Here is a 17,891-nt window from a genome sequence, read left to right as displayed (position 1 = left end):
ATGCCATGGCAGTGCCATGACAGTGTCAGTGACAATGATTATGGGATGACTTTAATTATTGCATTTACAAGTTACCATTTCATTATGATATGAGGAACAGATAATTTCTAATTATCTGGTGTAATTTACATATATTAAAAGAGATGTAGTTTTTGTCAGAAGATACAAGGGATTAAAAATCGAGTCTGAAATTTTGTGTGTGAGAACTTAATTACCTCCAAACACAAAATGGCTATGTTTCTTTGGCTGTCTTTCCATGATCGCAGTATGCTTGATATAAATGAAAAGCAGCAAATTCATAACTGTATGCGACAGATGTATATACATTAGGCAGGTACAATATGTAGTCATTAATGTTGTTGTTTTTGTATTGTTAGCGTGTAGTGTATTATAGTCAGATGGAAGTATTATAATTCATATAGTACTCCATTAATACAAAATACATTTTTTTGTGGGCAAGCTTTCATGAGTTCCACACCAGTTCTGTATTACTTCTCTGTATTTATTTTGTTCATTGACATGTGACCTTCAAGTGTAGAATCACCACTACCTAGGAAGAGAGGTCTTTAAGGACTGGGAGTAGTCTGTAGTGGATGTAGTAGATATCTACATTTTAATGCACCTAGGAGATGGTGGTGGTGGTGGTGGTGGTGGTATCTTAAAGAGGTGGAGCAGACATGAAAAGAATCTATCAGGGCTGCATGCTGTTGGAAGGCATAGTTATTGTATAACAACAGCAAGAGCACCTAGTTAATGATTAGTAAAGCTTACATGTTGTTAACACACACACACACACACACACACACACACACACACACACACACACACACACACACACACACACACACACACATTCTTCGGAGTTGGGAGGGAGGGAGAGGGTGTGTGTGTGTGTGTGTGTGTGTGTGTGTGAGAGAGAGAGAGAGAGAGAGAGAGAGAGAGAGAGAGAGAGAGAGAGAGAGAGATTGGGGGGGGGGGGGGGGGCAGATGGGGAAGGAGAGCAAGCAAGCATTTGTGCTGTGAGGCGAAGTGAATCATCAGCGAAGATGGGTCATGAACAGTTATTCACATGTCCAGAATCTGGACAACAGACATGGAGCAAGTGTTGATGGTGCCTCCACTCCCCCCTCCCATGTGACACCAAAAAGACACACACACACACACACACACACACACACACACACACACACACACAAAGCACCCGTGCATGCTCAAAACACCACCACCGCTTATGTTTTCAGCCATCAGTTCAGATAATCTAGCTAATGATATTTTCCATGTTTTCCCTAAATTAGTTAAGTTAAATTCTAGGACAATTCTTTTGAATGAATGTAGCTGATTTCCTTCTCCATCATTGTTCTACATGGGCTTTTGCTGTGCCTTTAATCACTTCATCATCAAAGGGATGTTTATGGCTTAACATCATGTTTTTCTGCCTTCTTGTGTGAGATTCTCACTACTGGCCTAGACATGTTAGTGGGATATTAAGTGGAAGTGGGAGAAGTGGGATTTAATAAATATCTGAGAGATATAAATTGGATCCCCTCAGGGGCTCAAACTCTTTAATGCGTATATGTATGGCAAGTGTGGGGCTCCACTCCATTGCATTACTTCTTCTGTAGGACAGATTCCTTATGATGACATGGCTTTTTTGTAGGACAAGGTTATGGTTTCTCCCATTTTTTTCTGAACATTATTTTCCCAAACATGTTTTAATTAGCTTATGGTTGTTATTGGCATCTGGAATTGACCTCCAATTTTTCAAAATTATACAGAACTACAGGTTGCACAGGTAAGGTCACGCGGTATCTAACATGTGAGAGGTCATCAGGTACCCTAAGGTGGTAGCCACTGGCCAACACAGGGAACGTGCCATTGATGACTGAGTTGTTACCTCTCTGTGCATACCAAGGAGTAGGTGTCTGTCTTTTTGGAGACTTTGGACAATGACCATCAAGCCAGATGGTCATTGCTCTGCCTGGGTGGCGCTTGGGTCGAGAGCCCTCAACCAGAAGAGATAGCACCATGGGGGATATCATACACACTGAAAAGACCTAAGTTATCATCTGGTGGCTGTGATACTCAAGCAGTCTCTTCAGAAGGATCTGACTATTTCAGTACAAATTGTTGTGGCCCCAGGAAAACAAAAGTCAAAATCAAGCGAGCTGCAGAATGTGTTTCTCTCAGTTCCTGGCTTGCACTTGTAATGATGGACAGTCCTTTGTAGTTAATAACAAAAATATGTTTGGAGGAATATTTCTCCTTTCTAAACTAGGAAGTGGTTCTGTCTTAGTTAAAACAGTGACTGCTATCCAGTCCTGAGTGTTACTCTCTTACAAGAAACTTGGTGCCACTTGTGTAACTGTATCCTAATAAGAGCCTGAACGTAGATGTTGTCAGTGTTCAGATGCCCTTTCATTCTACATTTCAAGCAATAGCAGTGCGAGTGTGAATGTCTGTTACAGTGTCTGGTAATGGCATTCTAATTGACCAACTTCTTTCCAACCTTGATCTGTGACCACTCAACGATAGTACCTCTACCCATTGTGTGCACCCGCCTCCCAATGGCACCTTCCCAGGTACTGACCTTATGATCTCTTGCCCTAGTGTTGTTGTTTCACTACTGTGGTTACTGTCAGCAATCACTTTCTGATGTATCAGTTATTAGTCACTGCTAGATGGACTGATTGTCATGTCAGGCCCTCTGCAGGGCCAGCTTGCTATTGTGTACCTCTGCTGTCACTCTCACACACTGTCCACCATATTGTATCAACGAGGTTGTAGAAGTCACCTGTCTTACTAGAATTACTTCCCTCAGGGTTCCATGTTGATTGTTAAATTCTTCCTTATCACAATTGGTGAGCTGTGTTGGACCAGTGGATACCTTCACTTTGTATATTGATGATTTTTGCATTTGTATGGCTCCCAATTGGGAGACTCAGTTGAACATTAACTACAAAGAGCCCTTTGACCCTTTCCCATGGTTTTGAGTTGTATCCTGCTAATACACTAATAATGCATTTCTGTTGTCATGGCATGCTTTAGTTCAATGCTGAACACTGCTTGGCTGTCCAGCACTTGGACATTGTAACTCAGTTCTGATTTTTTGGTACAGTTCTTTGATAAAAACCTGAAATGACCCCATATTCATTAACTTAAGACTAGATGCATGCAGAAGCGTAACACTCTTTGCTTCATTGACCACACCTTTGGGGGTGAACATCATGCTACTCTACTCCATATTTACTGGGCTGTGTTCTCATCTTGACTGGACTGTGGTTTCCAGGTCTGTGGTTCAATGGCACATTCAAATTTGAAATTATTGGATCAGGTATGTCATAGTGGAGCAAGACTGGTCACCAGTACTTTTCAGAAGATCTCATAGACACACTCCTTATAGACGCGAGGACCTTAACTTTTCAGTTCCAAGAGTACCACCCCTAGCTCTCTTGCACAGTCACTGTACGATGATTTCCTAATCATCCAGTTTATCAAATTCTTTTTTGGTATAGTGTGTGTCGGTCACCCTCAGGTGGATCTTCCTCCACCTTCCCTCCTTAAAAGTTGCCTCCCCACCCCCCTCCTCCGTATTCCCATCCACTTCTCTTTGGGTGGTACTCAGACCATGAATTAGACTGATTTAGGTCAAGAACCTAACGTTTAAGTGCCGACATAGCCTTTTGGTGTTTGTTATTCTCAGTTCTGCAGGACATCAGGATGCTTGTCATTTGCTCTGATGTCTCTGAAACCATGAATAGGACAGGATAAGCTTTCACCTCTCTCATTAGTCAGGAACCACATTCATTGCTGAGAATATCTATTTTGTGGTGGAGCAGATGGCCATTAACAGAGTCCTATGCTTCAGTAAACAGATGTCACTCGACACTGTTTTAATTTGTAGTGACTTGGTGAGTGGTGTGCAGGCTGTTGATCAATGTTGCTCTTGTCAGACAGTGATATCTGCTTCATGACCTCCTGTCTGACCACCTTAGTTGTACAACCTGCTTGGTTCCTTTTTCTGGGTCCCAAGTCATGTGAGTGTCCAGGAGAATGAACTGGCTGATCCTTTGGCTGGAGAAGTAATTGCTCATCTAATATTTACTCTAATGAACCCAGGTGTGGATTTGCACTCACTTACTGATGCGACAGCATCTGGTGAGCTACTACCTCCTCTAGTAAGCTCACTACTATCAGGGAGACTACAACTGCATGATGTTCTTCCACAATTTCATTCCAGAAGAAATCCACCATTCTATGATGCCAGTGCATATGTCATACCAAATTAACCCATAGTTTTATCTTGTGTAATGAGCATGACAGACAACAGCTCACATGCTGTTGGAACTGCTCTCCTCCTGGCTCTCCATGCCAAGGGTGGCCATCAGGTTTTTTTCCGCTATAATGGTGGCAGATGATGTACTGGCAGTAGAAGTGGTCTTCATTTCCCCTAAGAAAGCTGTTTTTATTTTCGACCCTACCTCCTCAACCAGCTGTCGTGGCCATTCCTCTTTTACTCTGATTTTTAATTTTCTGCCTCACTCTGTTTTACATGTTTAGGAGTGCCCCCTCATATAGCACTCGAATAAATGCAAGGCATTAATAATTGCATATCCTAGATACTAGCTGATGATGAAAGAACAGTTGAACAGGTTTTTTTCTTGCCCTCTATAACACTGTTCAGTTCTCATCTTTAACATTTTGCCTATGTTGAATCGGGGTGTTATAGTTGTGTGAGAGGTGCCTCATGCTGCATTCTGGCCCTGGGAAAATCTCGATTGCACTCACCCACCTTCCAAACCAATTATTTCTCTCATCTTGTTTTACAATTGTAGAGCTCACTGGTGTTCATTAAGCTTTGAACCTCTCCACTTTTACTATTATAGATCTCCTCTCAACCTGACTGGAATTGTTAATGCCATTACTGTCTTAACCATGAGTTGGGTCAGCAAGGGTTCAGATATACGTAGGTTACTCTCACTGCAAATGACGGGGGGGGATTGTAGTAGGAGGGTTGTCTGCTCTCTTACCTGCAGACTGGCTCAGCTCATATACTTTTATTTCATATCATCCAGTCATTTCTTACCTCTGGCATCAATATTGGTCTCATTGCCTTAATTTCACCATTCCTACAAACTGTCACAATTTAATCGGATTTCTGGCTGATGCTATCCACTCCGGAAGCACTATCCCACAAGTGATGAACTGATGACCTAGCTGTTTATTCTCTTAACACCAAACCAAACAACAAATTGTAGATTACAGTGCCAGTTTTTTAATTACTGCATGTGAATGTTGCAGTTGCCCCATATGAGAAAATCTCTGTTCAAATACATACCTACTGATACACTTAATTTTTCCTAGTTAAGATGTTAATAAGAGGAACTACAATAGGGTGAAAGGTTGATGGCTCAATCCATTTCAATTTGTTGTCAGTTTTATTATTCCAGTTGTAAGGAGGTTAATTGTTAAGATCTATTTTTTCCATTTCCTGCGTAAATAACAGGACAGAAGAAAGTAAATTAAAAATAATGAAAGGAAGCTCTTCTTGCTGCAGAAAAATATGAAAACCATTGTATACATCTTCATCCATACCCTGTGAGCCACTGCGAAGTGTGTGGCAATAGCACTTCTCATTTTACCATGTGTTACGATTTCTTTTCCTTACATTTGTGTATGTACAGCGGTAAAAGTAACTATTTAAATGCCTCTGTGTGTGCTGCAATTAATTAATTAATATAATCTTGTCTTTATGGTCCTTGTGGGTGCAATGAATAGAAGACTATCAGTAAATATAAATAAATAAATAAATTGTTTATTTGTCCATAATAACTTAACAGTCGTGAACATAGTCAGTTTACAAACATAAGATCATTCAAAAAAGTGCGGAAGTAAAGATAAATTATGCACAGTAACATTAGAAATCTTTGATGGAGTACAAACATTTATCAGTTAACAGTTGCTTTAATTTTGTATTAAATAGGTTTCCTTTTAACAATTTTATATTATTTGCAAACCTGTTATAAAAATATCTTCCATCAGGAAGTGGACTATGATCTATTGCTCTTTTATTACTAAATTTTATGTGCTAATCCTCTCTTTTCTGTATTATAGTTATGGATTTCACTATTGATTACACTATGCACCATATTTTCTGTTACCAGCAGTATAGTTCTGAGAACATAACAATGAATATACTGTTAGTATGTTATTCTTAATGAAATATTCTCTACAGGACTGATGCTTATTAATATTAACTATAATCCTAATTGTTCTTTTGTGCTCTAAAAGCCCTATCCATAAATACTGTTGGTGCCCCACCCCAAATCTCAATACAATATTGCAAGTGGGAGTGTATAATTCCAAAATAGATTTGTCTTAAAACAAGTTGCACTATTATCCTAGAAAGGCGTTTTAGCAGGTAGGTGTTACGGTAGATATTTTTTACACATGTAGCTGATGTTCTCCTTCCATGTAAGATGTTCGTCTACTATAATACCCAGGAATTTAGGTTTATCAATTGTTTCAAATGATAGCTCTGGTTCTGTATCCACTTGTCTTGATTTTTAATTTTCCAGAAACTCCATCAGAATTGTCTTGTCCTTATTTAGCGCCAATTTGTTTTTAGTGAGATATTCTGTGATGAGGCTAATGTTCCTTGCATTATTTTGCACTGCTAACTGTTTTGTAGAGCCCCAACTTAAGAAAGATCAGCATAATTTACTAGGTTTGAATTATTATATGATTGATGTACACAATAAACAGAAAAGGACCAATAATGCTTCTCTGAGGGACTCCACAGTTAAGAATTCTATAAGATGATTTAACTGTTTGTTTATGTTTCCAGTTGTACAATACAGCTTTACACATTATCTCCTGTCAGCAAGGTAAGATCTTAACATATCTAATGCTACTCCTCTGGCTCCATAAGTTTCTAATTTATCTAGAAGATTTACAGACTCAAAAGCCTTGGATAGGTCTAAAAAGGTGTCAACAACTTTGTTTCCACCATCAAGTTTATTCAGTAACACTTGCAAAAATGTTGCTGCAGCTGTTATTGTAGACTGGCCCTTCCTGAAACCATGCTGACAGTTTTTTAATAGTTTGTACTTACAGAAAAATGATTCAACTTGATCAAGAAGTAGCCTTTCCAATAGCTTACTAAGTATTGATGTCAATGAAATAGGCCTATAATTTTGTTTATCTGTAGTTAGTCCCTTTTTATGCCCTGGTCTTATTTTAGTGACTTTTATCAGGTCAGGAAATGACCCCCGACTGAAAGAACTGTTTATTAAATATGGTAGTGGCTTTATTAATTCATTACTGCATTCTTTCAGAAATTTCGCTGAGATGTCATCCCAGCCACTGGATGTATTTGCTTTTAAGTTGGAAATGGTTTTCAAGGTTTCCAGTTCTGTAACACACCTCAGAAGGAATAAATTACTGCCATTACTGGGATTCAGCACCTGTGGTGTATCGACCACATTCTGTCTGCTCATCTTAGTAAACTGATATATAAATCTCTCACAGACTTCCTTTGGGTCACTCAGCAATTTTTCATTGTCACTTATTATTATGTTATTGCACACTGCATTGGCGCTTCCTCCTCTTTCCTTATTTACTACACTCCACACTGTTTTGGTAAAATTAATAGATTGCCTCGTCTGCTCAGCATATATCTATGCTTTTAAAGTCTTAAGTGATTCCCTTTAGGTTTACTACAGGCTTTGTATTTAGTTTGGAAGTACTGCAGTTTGGTGTCTCTAAAAAGAATATATAAGTCCTTTGTATCTTCCTTTAATTTTATCATGTTACGTGCAAATTTAAGATTCTTGGAACTGTCAATTTTCTTTAGTATTTTGACCACTGGACACACTTGATTAAGACAATGGGTTAATGTTGTATAAGATTTCTCACTTTTCATTGAGATCATGTATTTCATATAGGCCTGCCTGATGCCAATTTATGTGTGCCAGGAATCCCTTTAATGCATGATAGTCAAGCTTTCTTTCATAGGTAAATAGATCCCCATCAGATCCTATTTTTTTGTCTGTAAGAAGCTCTAGGACTAATGCCCTATGATCTGAAATGTGGTTCTCAACAGTTCTAACTACAAGGTCTTCCTGTCTTAAGTTTTTAATAACATGGTTAATATATTTATTAATTTAGATTTTTTGCTGTGGAGACATCAATATGATGGCTTATACAAATGTCAAGTACATTTACAAATATAAAATATGTTTAGATTTTACCTTACAGGCATTAATTAAACAGTAAATTTTTTATACGTTATTTTACAGCTCTTAAACTTAACCATTTAAAATTTGTTGAGTGAATATACACACTTTTCAATTAAGAATTCTTTTAGTTTCAATTTGAATTGCTTTTTATTACTGTTTTTCATGGACTCTGGCAGTTTATTATACCATAGCAGTCCATTAGTATATGGGCTCTGATCCGTCATTTTTAATCTTGTTCTTTGTCTGTAGTAATTCTCTTTGGACCTGGTGTTGTGGTCATGTATACCACTACATTTAGTTACTTCAGTTTTCTGTGAGACAAAAAAAGTAATTAATTTATAAAGATACAAAGAGTATATGGTGAAGTACTTGTGTTGTCTGAAAACATCACGGTAAGAGTCTTTATAGCCTAGTACTCTGTTAAGGTGAATGTCTGCAGCACAATCCCATATTTCTATACAGTAGCTAAGATGGGGATAGATTGCCCCATAATACACAGATTTAAGTGTGTGGGTGGGCACCATTTTGGATAGTTGGCTAAGAAGACACAGCCCATTGCTGACTTTTTTACATACAGCGTTAATGTGGCTAATCCACCGGAGGTTTGATTCCAGATAGACCCCTAGAAATTTACACTCATTTGCTTCCTCCGCCACTATGCCGCATACCTCATTTACACATGAGTGGTGTGAGCTGCCAGATGTAAATATTAGCATCTGGGATTTTTTGCATTGACTTTTAATCTTTGTGCATGAAAATATTAACGTAATTCTGGTATCCCATTACTTGCTTAGAATTTCAGTTCCTCACAATCTTTACCATGAAATATAACTGAGGTGTCATGAGCATAATTTACAATGTGTGAGTTAATGGGATGTACAACATCATTAATATATACTAAAAAGAGGAAAGGTCCAAGAATTGAGCCTTGAGCTACTCCCTGTGTCACTGTTTCACTTGTGAATTTAAAGGTTAAGATCTTATTGTAAATTTGATGTGTAAGTTTGGTACACTGTTTCCGATTCACCAAATAGGTGGATAGAAGCTTCGCTGATATTGTACGCCCGCAATTTTTTTAAGAGAAGCTCATGGTTTACTGAGTCAAAAGCTTTTTCTCAGGTCAAGGAATATTCCGGCTGTGTGAATACCCCGTTCTATATTGCTATACACTTCATGGAAATATCTGGTAACAGCAGTGATCGTGCATAGGTCTTTCCTAAACCCATACTGCGATTCGGTAAGCAGCCGGCCGCTGTTATAGGCAATTCAGTCTGGAACCATGTGACCACTACGGTCGCAGGTTCGAATCCTGCCTCGGGCCTGGATGTGTGTGATGTCCTTAGGTTAGTTAGGTTTAAGTAGTTCTAATTTCTAGGGGACTGATGACCACAGATGTTAAGTCCCATAGTGCTCAGAGCCATTTGAACCATTTGATTCGGAAAGCATTTTGTGTCTTGAGAAAAATGTTGTGGGTTGTGATAGGATAACTGTTTCAAATATTTTACTGAAGGTGGGGGTTGGTGATATTGGTCTATAATTTGAAACTTCTTCTTTACTTCCCTTCTTATGGATTGGCTGAATTACACTTATTTTAAGACATTTGAGTATATGTTTTCATTAATATGGTAGTTGATAAGATAGGTAAGGGGTTTAGTAATTTCCTTGGCACATTTCTTTAACACCACACTTGCGATAACATCCCATCCAGATGAATGCTTGTTCTTTAGCTTTTGCATAGTGTTAAATATTTCCTGTTGATTCACCATCCATGACATTATTTGGTGTGCCTGCCTGTAGATCTATAATAGGGGCTGGTTGGTCAAAAGGAGAGATAAACTGCTTATTGAATAAATTACATACTTCATTTGGATCTTTTAGTAAATGGCCCTCATGCCTAATGCTAGCTGGTGCACTTTGTCCCTTGCTGGTGGCTGTACGATGCTTATTGATTAGTCTCCAGGATGCCTTACCTATGTTGGCTCAGTGGGTTATTGCATCATTGTTTATCTGTTTCCTCAAGTGTAAAAGGTCTGTCTTAAAAGTGTTTTGGCTTGGTTTTACTTTTCCTTAAATATATGTAGCTTTGTTTCCTTGCATAAACAGTCAAGATCATATATATTCTGCATTAACTTAATCATCTTTGGTGTAAGTTTCAGCCTAGTATTACTTTCATGACGAGAGTTGGTTTGTACCCTGGTTATTTTTTTGAGTGGGCAGCAGCAGTCAAAATGCTCCAGCACTGTCCTATAAAATTTTTCCTATTTGTTGTCTGACCCTTTAGTTTGGTAAATAGTGTCCCATTTCTCCTCTGCTAACTTAGTTTTGGAGGCGCTGATGTTGGTGCTATTCTGGATCCACTTCTTCTCAATTATTTTAGTTGCTGTTGGTACAGCAAACCATAAATATTTGAACGCCTGATGATATTGATGTGAGTAATGAAAGTTAACACTGTCTTTTACACTTTTGTTGACTATTACATAATCTATCTTACTGGAGCTTGACACTGTTACTCTAGTGTCAGTGTTCACTATCTTTGTGAGATTATATGAGTTTAATATATCTGTTCTTTTCAAATAGGTTATACTACAGGAGTTTGCATCAATATTTAAGTCTAAGGCCAGTGTGGCCTGATTGTCTAATTGCCCTGTTAAGTCTATCAAGGTAGCACAACACATCTGTGTTTGGTGAGCAGTACATACTAATAACTTTATGTTTAGTTAACCTGCTTGGATGGGTGTTTATGTGGACCACAACACTAGCCATTTCAATTGTTCCTTCTTTGCAGTACTGTTCAACAAATGAGATTTTCTTAAATGGAAGATGTTCATTTACAAATATTGCCACTCCACTCCCTTTGTGTTGTTGCCTGCAGTAACTATCTGCCAACACACAACCATCTAATTTGTGATACTTAATTTCATTATCTTTTAGTCCATGTTCTGTAATTACTAACAGGTGTGGTGAATTCTCATCCACAAATACTTGCAGCAAATTGAGTTTATTCCTAAGATACTGCACATTTAGATGCATTATCCTAAAGGGCATCAATATTTTACAACACTTTGTGACATGGTATTCTGAATCAGTCAAATTATTACACAAGTCTTTAACACTGCATTGTAATGACAATTTACTCACTTCAACGTCGGTTTCTTCGGCATGTGAACAGGGTTCTTTCCAATCCAGGGGCTTAGTTCAGTAAAATAGTGTTGCTTGAAACTGAGCCTAAAAAAACTAATTGATTATAATCTAAGATGATTGGGTCTGTGGTTTTATGCTGCTCCTTACAAAGTTCTGGTATCTGGTTCATTAACTTGAGCTTTCCATTTCTATTTAAGTGGAGTCCATGCCTGGTATCTTCTTCATGTTTTAGTTTGCTTCTGTCTAGCAAGTGCACATGATTTAGTTTTTTAGGTTGTTTCTGAAGTTTTAAATTACAGCACTCAATTTCTGTTTTAACACACGACCACTGGGGGAGATCATGTCACACTGGTAGGTTTATTATGGTAACAGTTGTGTTGTATAGTTTTGGCAATAACTTCCTGTAAACTGTCAGTGATGACTGACTTTTGTTTTTGTAAATATCGTTGGCGCCACCAATGATTACAAAATGGTTGTCTTTTTTTTTCAGATTGCTTGTTTCTGATAAATTCTTGACTGCAGCACTTAATGTAGCTCTGGGTTTAACTTTTGCGAATACAGAATATTCATTGTGTAAAGCTTCATGAAGGGGAGCTTAAAGGTTTTTTCCATGGCTGTCTGCATACAGTAATAACTTTTTTGTGCTTCCAGGCATTAGATTTTTATTTTTATTTTTTTAATTGTTGTTTTGGCTTTTATCAGAGGATTTGTTATATTTACTTTCGCTTACACTATTCACTGTTTCGCTGGCTGAGTGTAATGCTGAAAACTTATTCGATGTAACTAGCACACCGTTTCAAGTGCTTTGTTTTTGTTTTCCACTTTCTTGGCAGTTTTGTGTTATGTTTTTGGACTTTACTGTAGTCCACATAAATTTATTTTTAGTTTCAACATATTCTGAGTTTGATATTACATTTGTTTTGTCATAACTAACACTTTCTTTGGTTTGAAAATCACATTTAACAATATCAATACAACTGTTTTTGTGACTACCTTCCACCACTGTTTCACTGTTTTCACTAGACCACAAACTTTTTTCACTTAAGAGTTTTTTGTTTTCTTGTTTCAGGAATGCTATTTCTTTCTCGTGGGTTTCAGTATCACTATTTAATAATTTGATAATTTCTTTTTTTGTGTGTACCATGTTGAGAAGATCTTCACGTTCATCACACACACAATCACCACAGGTCCAACAAATATTTTCATTTATGAACTTCAGGTTTATGTTCGCACACATCTCATGTAACCAGAAGCCTTACTTGACACACAGGATGCCCTTCATTACACTTTTTTACATTTTTCACATGACGGGGTATTATAAAATTGCTTTTCTACTGAGACTGATGCAGCAGTGCACTGACCTATCGGTGCCATCATGTCTGAGAGTCATATGTAATTCTTGTTGGTGTTGAATTCACACAGGTGTAATTATAGGACTGTAAAATATCAATATAGCTAAGATGTTTTATACTATTAGTTAAGAAGTTTATGTTCACATCCCCTACTATTATAGTCTGTTTTTTATGAGGCGGGAGTTTGTCAACAAGTTCCTCTAAATGACAGAAAAATTCTTCCATGTTACTGTTAGGGGATCTGTACAGTCTAGCTATTATTAAACTGCTATTTCTAAGCTTTATTCTTATTGCAGCTATTTCAAAAACCATCTCACATACAAGTTTACCTACTCAATCAATTTTTTCACACTGGACATTATTTTTGACATAAATACCAACACCCCCACCATTTTGTTGTTTCCTACAATAGACACTGACCATTTTATAATTACTTAAATTAATGCTCCCTAGATTCCTCACTTAGTCTGTGTCTTGAAACTGTGTAAAATAACTATCATGGGATAGCTGATGTCCGTTTTCAAACATCCGGAAGCTCAGATTCCTCACCATTTGTGTCAGTCTTCTGTGACCTAAACAAGCATGTCTGTACTTTCGTTGTCCTTGATACATGCCAGTATGACTGGTTGATCTTATTTGATAAGGATTCCACGTGCTTGAGAAATATTCTAGGCAAGATTGCACATGTTTTTGTAAGCAACTTCTTTTAGAGACTGATTGTATTTCCTACTGTTCTACCCAAGAATCAAATATGCCACCTGCTTTACAAATAACAGAGCTCAAGCCATAATTCACTTTCATATTCACACTAATTGTTACGCTCACATATAAGTATGAATTAACAGATATCAATTTGACTCACTGATATTGTTGTCATTGAGTACTACGTTATGTGAAGTTCAGAATTATACATTCCTGTACATTTAAAGCAAGTTACCAATCTTTGTACCATATTTAAATCTTATAAAGAGCTGACTAGATATTTGTGCAGCTCCTTTTGGATGGCACTGGGTATATAATTGTAGTTAACTGCATATTCTGCTAAAATCTTAGTTTACTATTAGTATACTTTGCCAGGTCATTAATTTTCACTGTGAACTGCAGGAGTCACGTGTACTTCTGAAGTTTCTTCATGTTTTGACTCTCCATCCAAAATAAAAAGCTGTGTACTCCCTGTCAAGAAATCCTCAATCCAGTCAAAAAATTTGTTTGATACCGTGTATGATCATACTTATAATAATAAATGGTGATGTCACACTGAGTCAAATGATTTTCAAGGCTCAAGAAACAGTGCAGCTATCTAACTGCCTTATTCATGGCTTTCAGGATCTTGTGCAAGAAAAGCGCAAGTTGGATTTTGGATAATTGATTTTTTGAATCCATTCTAGTTGGCATGGACTAGGTCATTTTGTTTGAAAATTTCAAACTGTGGATTTACTTTCATATAAATGTCTGGTAGGTGCCTTAATGACACTTGACTTCTGGCACACATTGATGCAGCCATCGGTCAAGAAATGTTTATGGGCTGTTCTGTTCAAATCAGTATATCCACTAAAAATTGTATGTAAGCATTGACTGAAATAAACTTTATAGTAGAAAGGAATATTTTCACTGATCCTCTCAGCAGATAACACGGCAAATATGTGTAGAGTAAATAAAGTGTTTATTCAGCATAAGCAAGCAGTACAAATATTGCGTAAAGTAGTTAATTACACATATTGCAGAGACCTTTTAAGGATTGTGAAATTCATCATCACTTCATATTGCATTTAATCCTTAATTACTTATGTTACTGACAATAAAAATCAGTCTGCTGAACTGCAATGTACACAATGATAATAGAAGTTAAAAAACTAATTTTCATGTAGACTTTGCTTCCTTGTCTACAGTTCAGAGTGGAGTTATGTATTCTGATGCCAAGATTTCAACAAGCTCCTGTTTAATACAGTGTAAGACACTACGAACCCCACTGAGTTATGAAGAAAATTGCAAACATACTTTATTAAGATACATGTTGTGTCACATTTCTATAAATAATCTGAATATTTAGTGTCAAGGATTGAAAATATGTGTAGGCTACATGCAAGCAGCAGAGTTCATTGTAAATGTGCATGACATGTAATAATGTACTGTAAATAGATTTAGCATTGATTGGTGTAGCTAACTACTTTCTTTAGAAAAAATTTCATTATAATCTTAGTAAATATTAGGCTGTAAATAATAAGACATTATACTAGTTACATTTCAGTGTAATAGGCTTTTGAAAAAAATTGATATTAACTTACCAATATGAAATAAACAGAGGATATTTAATAGAACTAAGGAGGCAGCAGCTTTTTTAAAAGCAACCACTTGATGAAATTTTAGCTGACATAAGTGTGACTAACAATGAGCAGTACAGTGAGAGGTTGTTGTTAATACTGTACACAGATTTAGTCTCTATGATTTGCTTGTGTTATGTTAATGTATGCCGTGACTTGTTCCACATCCCTGAAGTTTCTGTTCCTAGATTGGATCAGCGGAACATGAATGAATGAATGAATGAATGAATGAATGAATGAATGATATTTTCAGTATTATGAAAAGGATAGATTGTTACTCATCATAAAGATGACACATTGAGTTGCAGAGAGACACAATAAAAATAGTGTAACATACTTAGCTTTCAGCCAAAGCCCTTGTCCCATACTTGGCATGATTAGGTTATACCATGATGTCTGTTTCATGGAAAGTAGATTCAAGTTTTGCATTAGACTGTGCCCTGAGTCATACTTTTAACTCAACATTTGATGATAATTTAGGCGATGGGTTACCAAAAACATTCCCAGCGGAAGCCATGTTTGCTTAGATCAGGTACAACCTAACTGCTTAGCCACTGGCAATTGCTCAGCCACTGGCATTGATGTAAAGACTGGAACTATAATGAATGATCAATGTGTGTCCAGAACAAGACAAGATAAGCACATTAGTTGCCTCTGTCCAGCATCATGTTTTCATTTCTCAATATTCACGTTCCTCAGCACAAAACAGAATCTCCCTCTGAGCACTACCACATTGTGTTCATTTTTTGTATTTTGTTCTCCATTCACTATTTATGAAACAAATTAATTTACTAAACTGTGTTCTTTTTAATTCTTTAATTTACATCTCTGCACCTGTACTTTATTTATAGGTACAAGAGACAGCAGCTGCAGCAGAAAGGAGTACTGCCAACTGTTCCAGATCCTGAATGGGTTGGGAGGGGTGAGGAAGTGAGCCAGCAGTATCTTGAGAAGTTGTCTGAGAAACTAGGAAGAAAAATAACAGTGAAGGAGTTGCGCGAGAAAGAGTTGCATCGTGAGAGGACTCAAAGCACAACTAGTAAATATCGGAAGCTTAATACTGCATCAAAGGCAAACAAGAATGCTCGTGCTGAATGCTTTGTGCTGCCTGAGACAGCAGATCACTCATATGTCAGTACAGTCAGGGAGACCATCATTGAAAAGGTAGAACAACATGAATATAATCTATATCGTATTAATGTATTAGCTTTGCCATACTAGAAATTCATTAAAATACATTTTGGTACAATGTTTCTTGAGCTTTCAGAAGTCTACTTTAAACCAGCTGCTTCAGCTGGAAGCTCAGTAATATGTTTTTTATTTCGTCTGTCTCATCATCATTCAATTGTTTGTTAGCTCTCAATCTGGATCTGTTATGATCTAACTTCTTCATGTTTTACTTGATTAGAGACTCCTGCATTATGCCTGGCCTGTTGTAAAAATACCAATCACTGTCTTCCTTGGCCTAACTATCTGTGTATTGTTCCTTCTAGAACATTTACAATGAAAGGCTTTTGTCATGTCATGTGACCAATCCACTTGTATCTTCTTCACTCTCTTGTTCTCATAAATGACATTCCTTTGCCAGTTCTCTGAAGGACTGCCTGGTTGGTGGTTTTCTCTCTCCACTTCATCTTTAACAGGTATCTCCAGCACCATAATTAAAAAGCTTCAAGAGGTTTTTGCATGTTGTCCATGTTTCACAGCCATAAAGTACTACACTCCAAATGCAGCTCTGACCACCTTTTTCCTCACGTCAATGTTGTTTGATCAAAACCTTTTTCTTTTATTCATGAATATTGTTTTTACTTCTCTAATTCTTTGTTTTATATCTTCAGTACTTGTTCCATCTTTGTTTCTCTTACTTCCTAAACATTTTTATGACCCTGACTTGTTTTACTTCCTGTAATTTCAATAATTACTTTTTCCGATGCCTTGGTGCACACAAAAAAGTATTTCTGAGTTTTTTGAGTTAATTTCCATTTTGTATCATCCCTTAGTACTGTATCCAAAACTTCCAAGATACTTTGAAGATTTCTTTCATCTTGAGCTACTACAACTATGTCATCCACAAATCTTAGCATCTGTATTCATTCTCTGTTTATTCTGTTATCCGTACAGTATTCTTTGCAGTCATTCCTTACTTCTATATGAAGGTGTTAAATAGGAATGGTGACAATATTGCAACCTTGTCTAACGCCATTAAGAAATCAAACTTTTTTTCTGTTTATTATCTTTACTATCACTGTTTGTCTGTATATTTCTTTAATTATTCTCCTGTCTATATAGTCTAGTTTAATGATCTTTAAAAAATTCTAGTTGACAGTGTAAAGCCTAAAGCTTTCTCCAGTTATACTGCAAAGGCTTAGGGTAGCTTCTGCCATGCTCTTACCTGCTAGAAAGCCAGATTGATCTTCAACTATATTGGCTTCAGTCTTGTTCTAAATGTGTGTTTGTATTATTCTTGTTAAAATTTTTGAAGTGCAGGACCATTTTCCAGGCCAATCAGAATCTGTTTGACAATTGATTTGTAATAATCTTTAAACATGCATATGAACTCCGATCCAGTTGTTGTAACATACTGATGGAGTTGGCAGGTGGAAAAAGGACTGTAACATTTTGTGTGTTGGTACATCCAAGTGGGCAGAGCAATTGTCAATGAAAGGAATGAGTTTTTTCTTCCTTGGTTCTTAATTTTCTTAGGATCTTCCATCAGCCATCCCCTATATGTTTCTCTTGTCATCGAAGCCTTCACATTATTATTATAGTTAATGGGTAGACTGTTTACACCTGTGAACAATTAAATTACTATACAATGCATTTAGCTTTGATTTTCCCTA

General features: G+C 37.0%; 1 protein-coding gene across 4 annotated transcripts in view; it reads left to right on the top strand.

The window, feature by feature from the left end:
- The window catches only part of LOC124805371 (zinc finger protein 761-like), a 161,957-nt gene that overhangs the window by 128,870 nt on the left and 15,196 nt on the right, over positions 1-17,891 (top strand). For all 4 annotated transcript variants that reach the window (XM_047265927.1, XM_047265926.1, XM_047265924.1 and 1 more), the window contains one exon: positions 15,903-16,215. In XM_047265927.1, the coding sequence (XP_047121883.1) occupies positions 15,903-16,215 (313 nt within the window). The remainder of the gene's footprint in view (positions 1-15,902; positions 16,216-17,891) is intronic.

The sequence above is a fragment of the Schistocerca piceifrons genome, chromosome 7, assembly GCF_021461385.2.
Source record: "Schistocerca piceifrons isolate TAMUIC-IGC-003096 chromosome 7, iqSchPice1.1, whole genome shotgun sequence".
Lineage (NCBI taxonomy): Eukaryota > Metazoa > Arthropoda > Insecta > Orthoptera > Acrididae > Schistocerca > Schistocerca piceifrons.
Note: the sequence above shows the minus strand (reverse complement) of the source record. Positions and strands in the feature narration are given on the sequence as shown.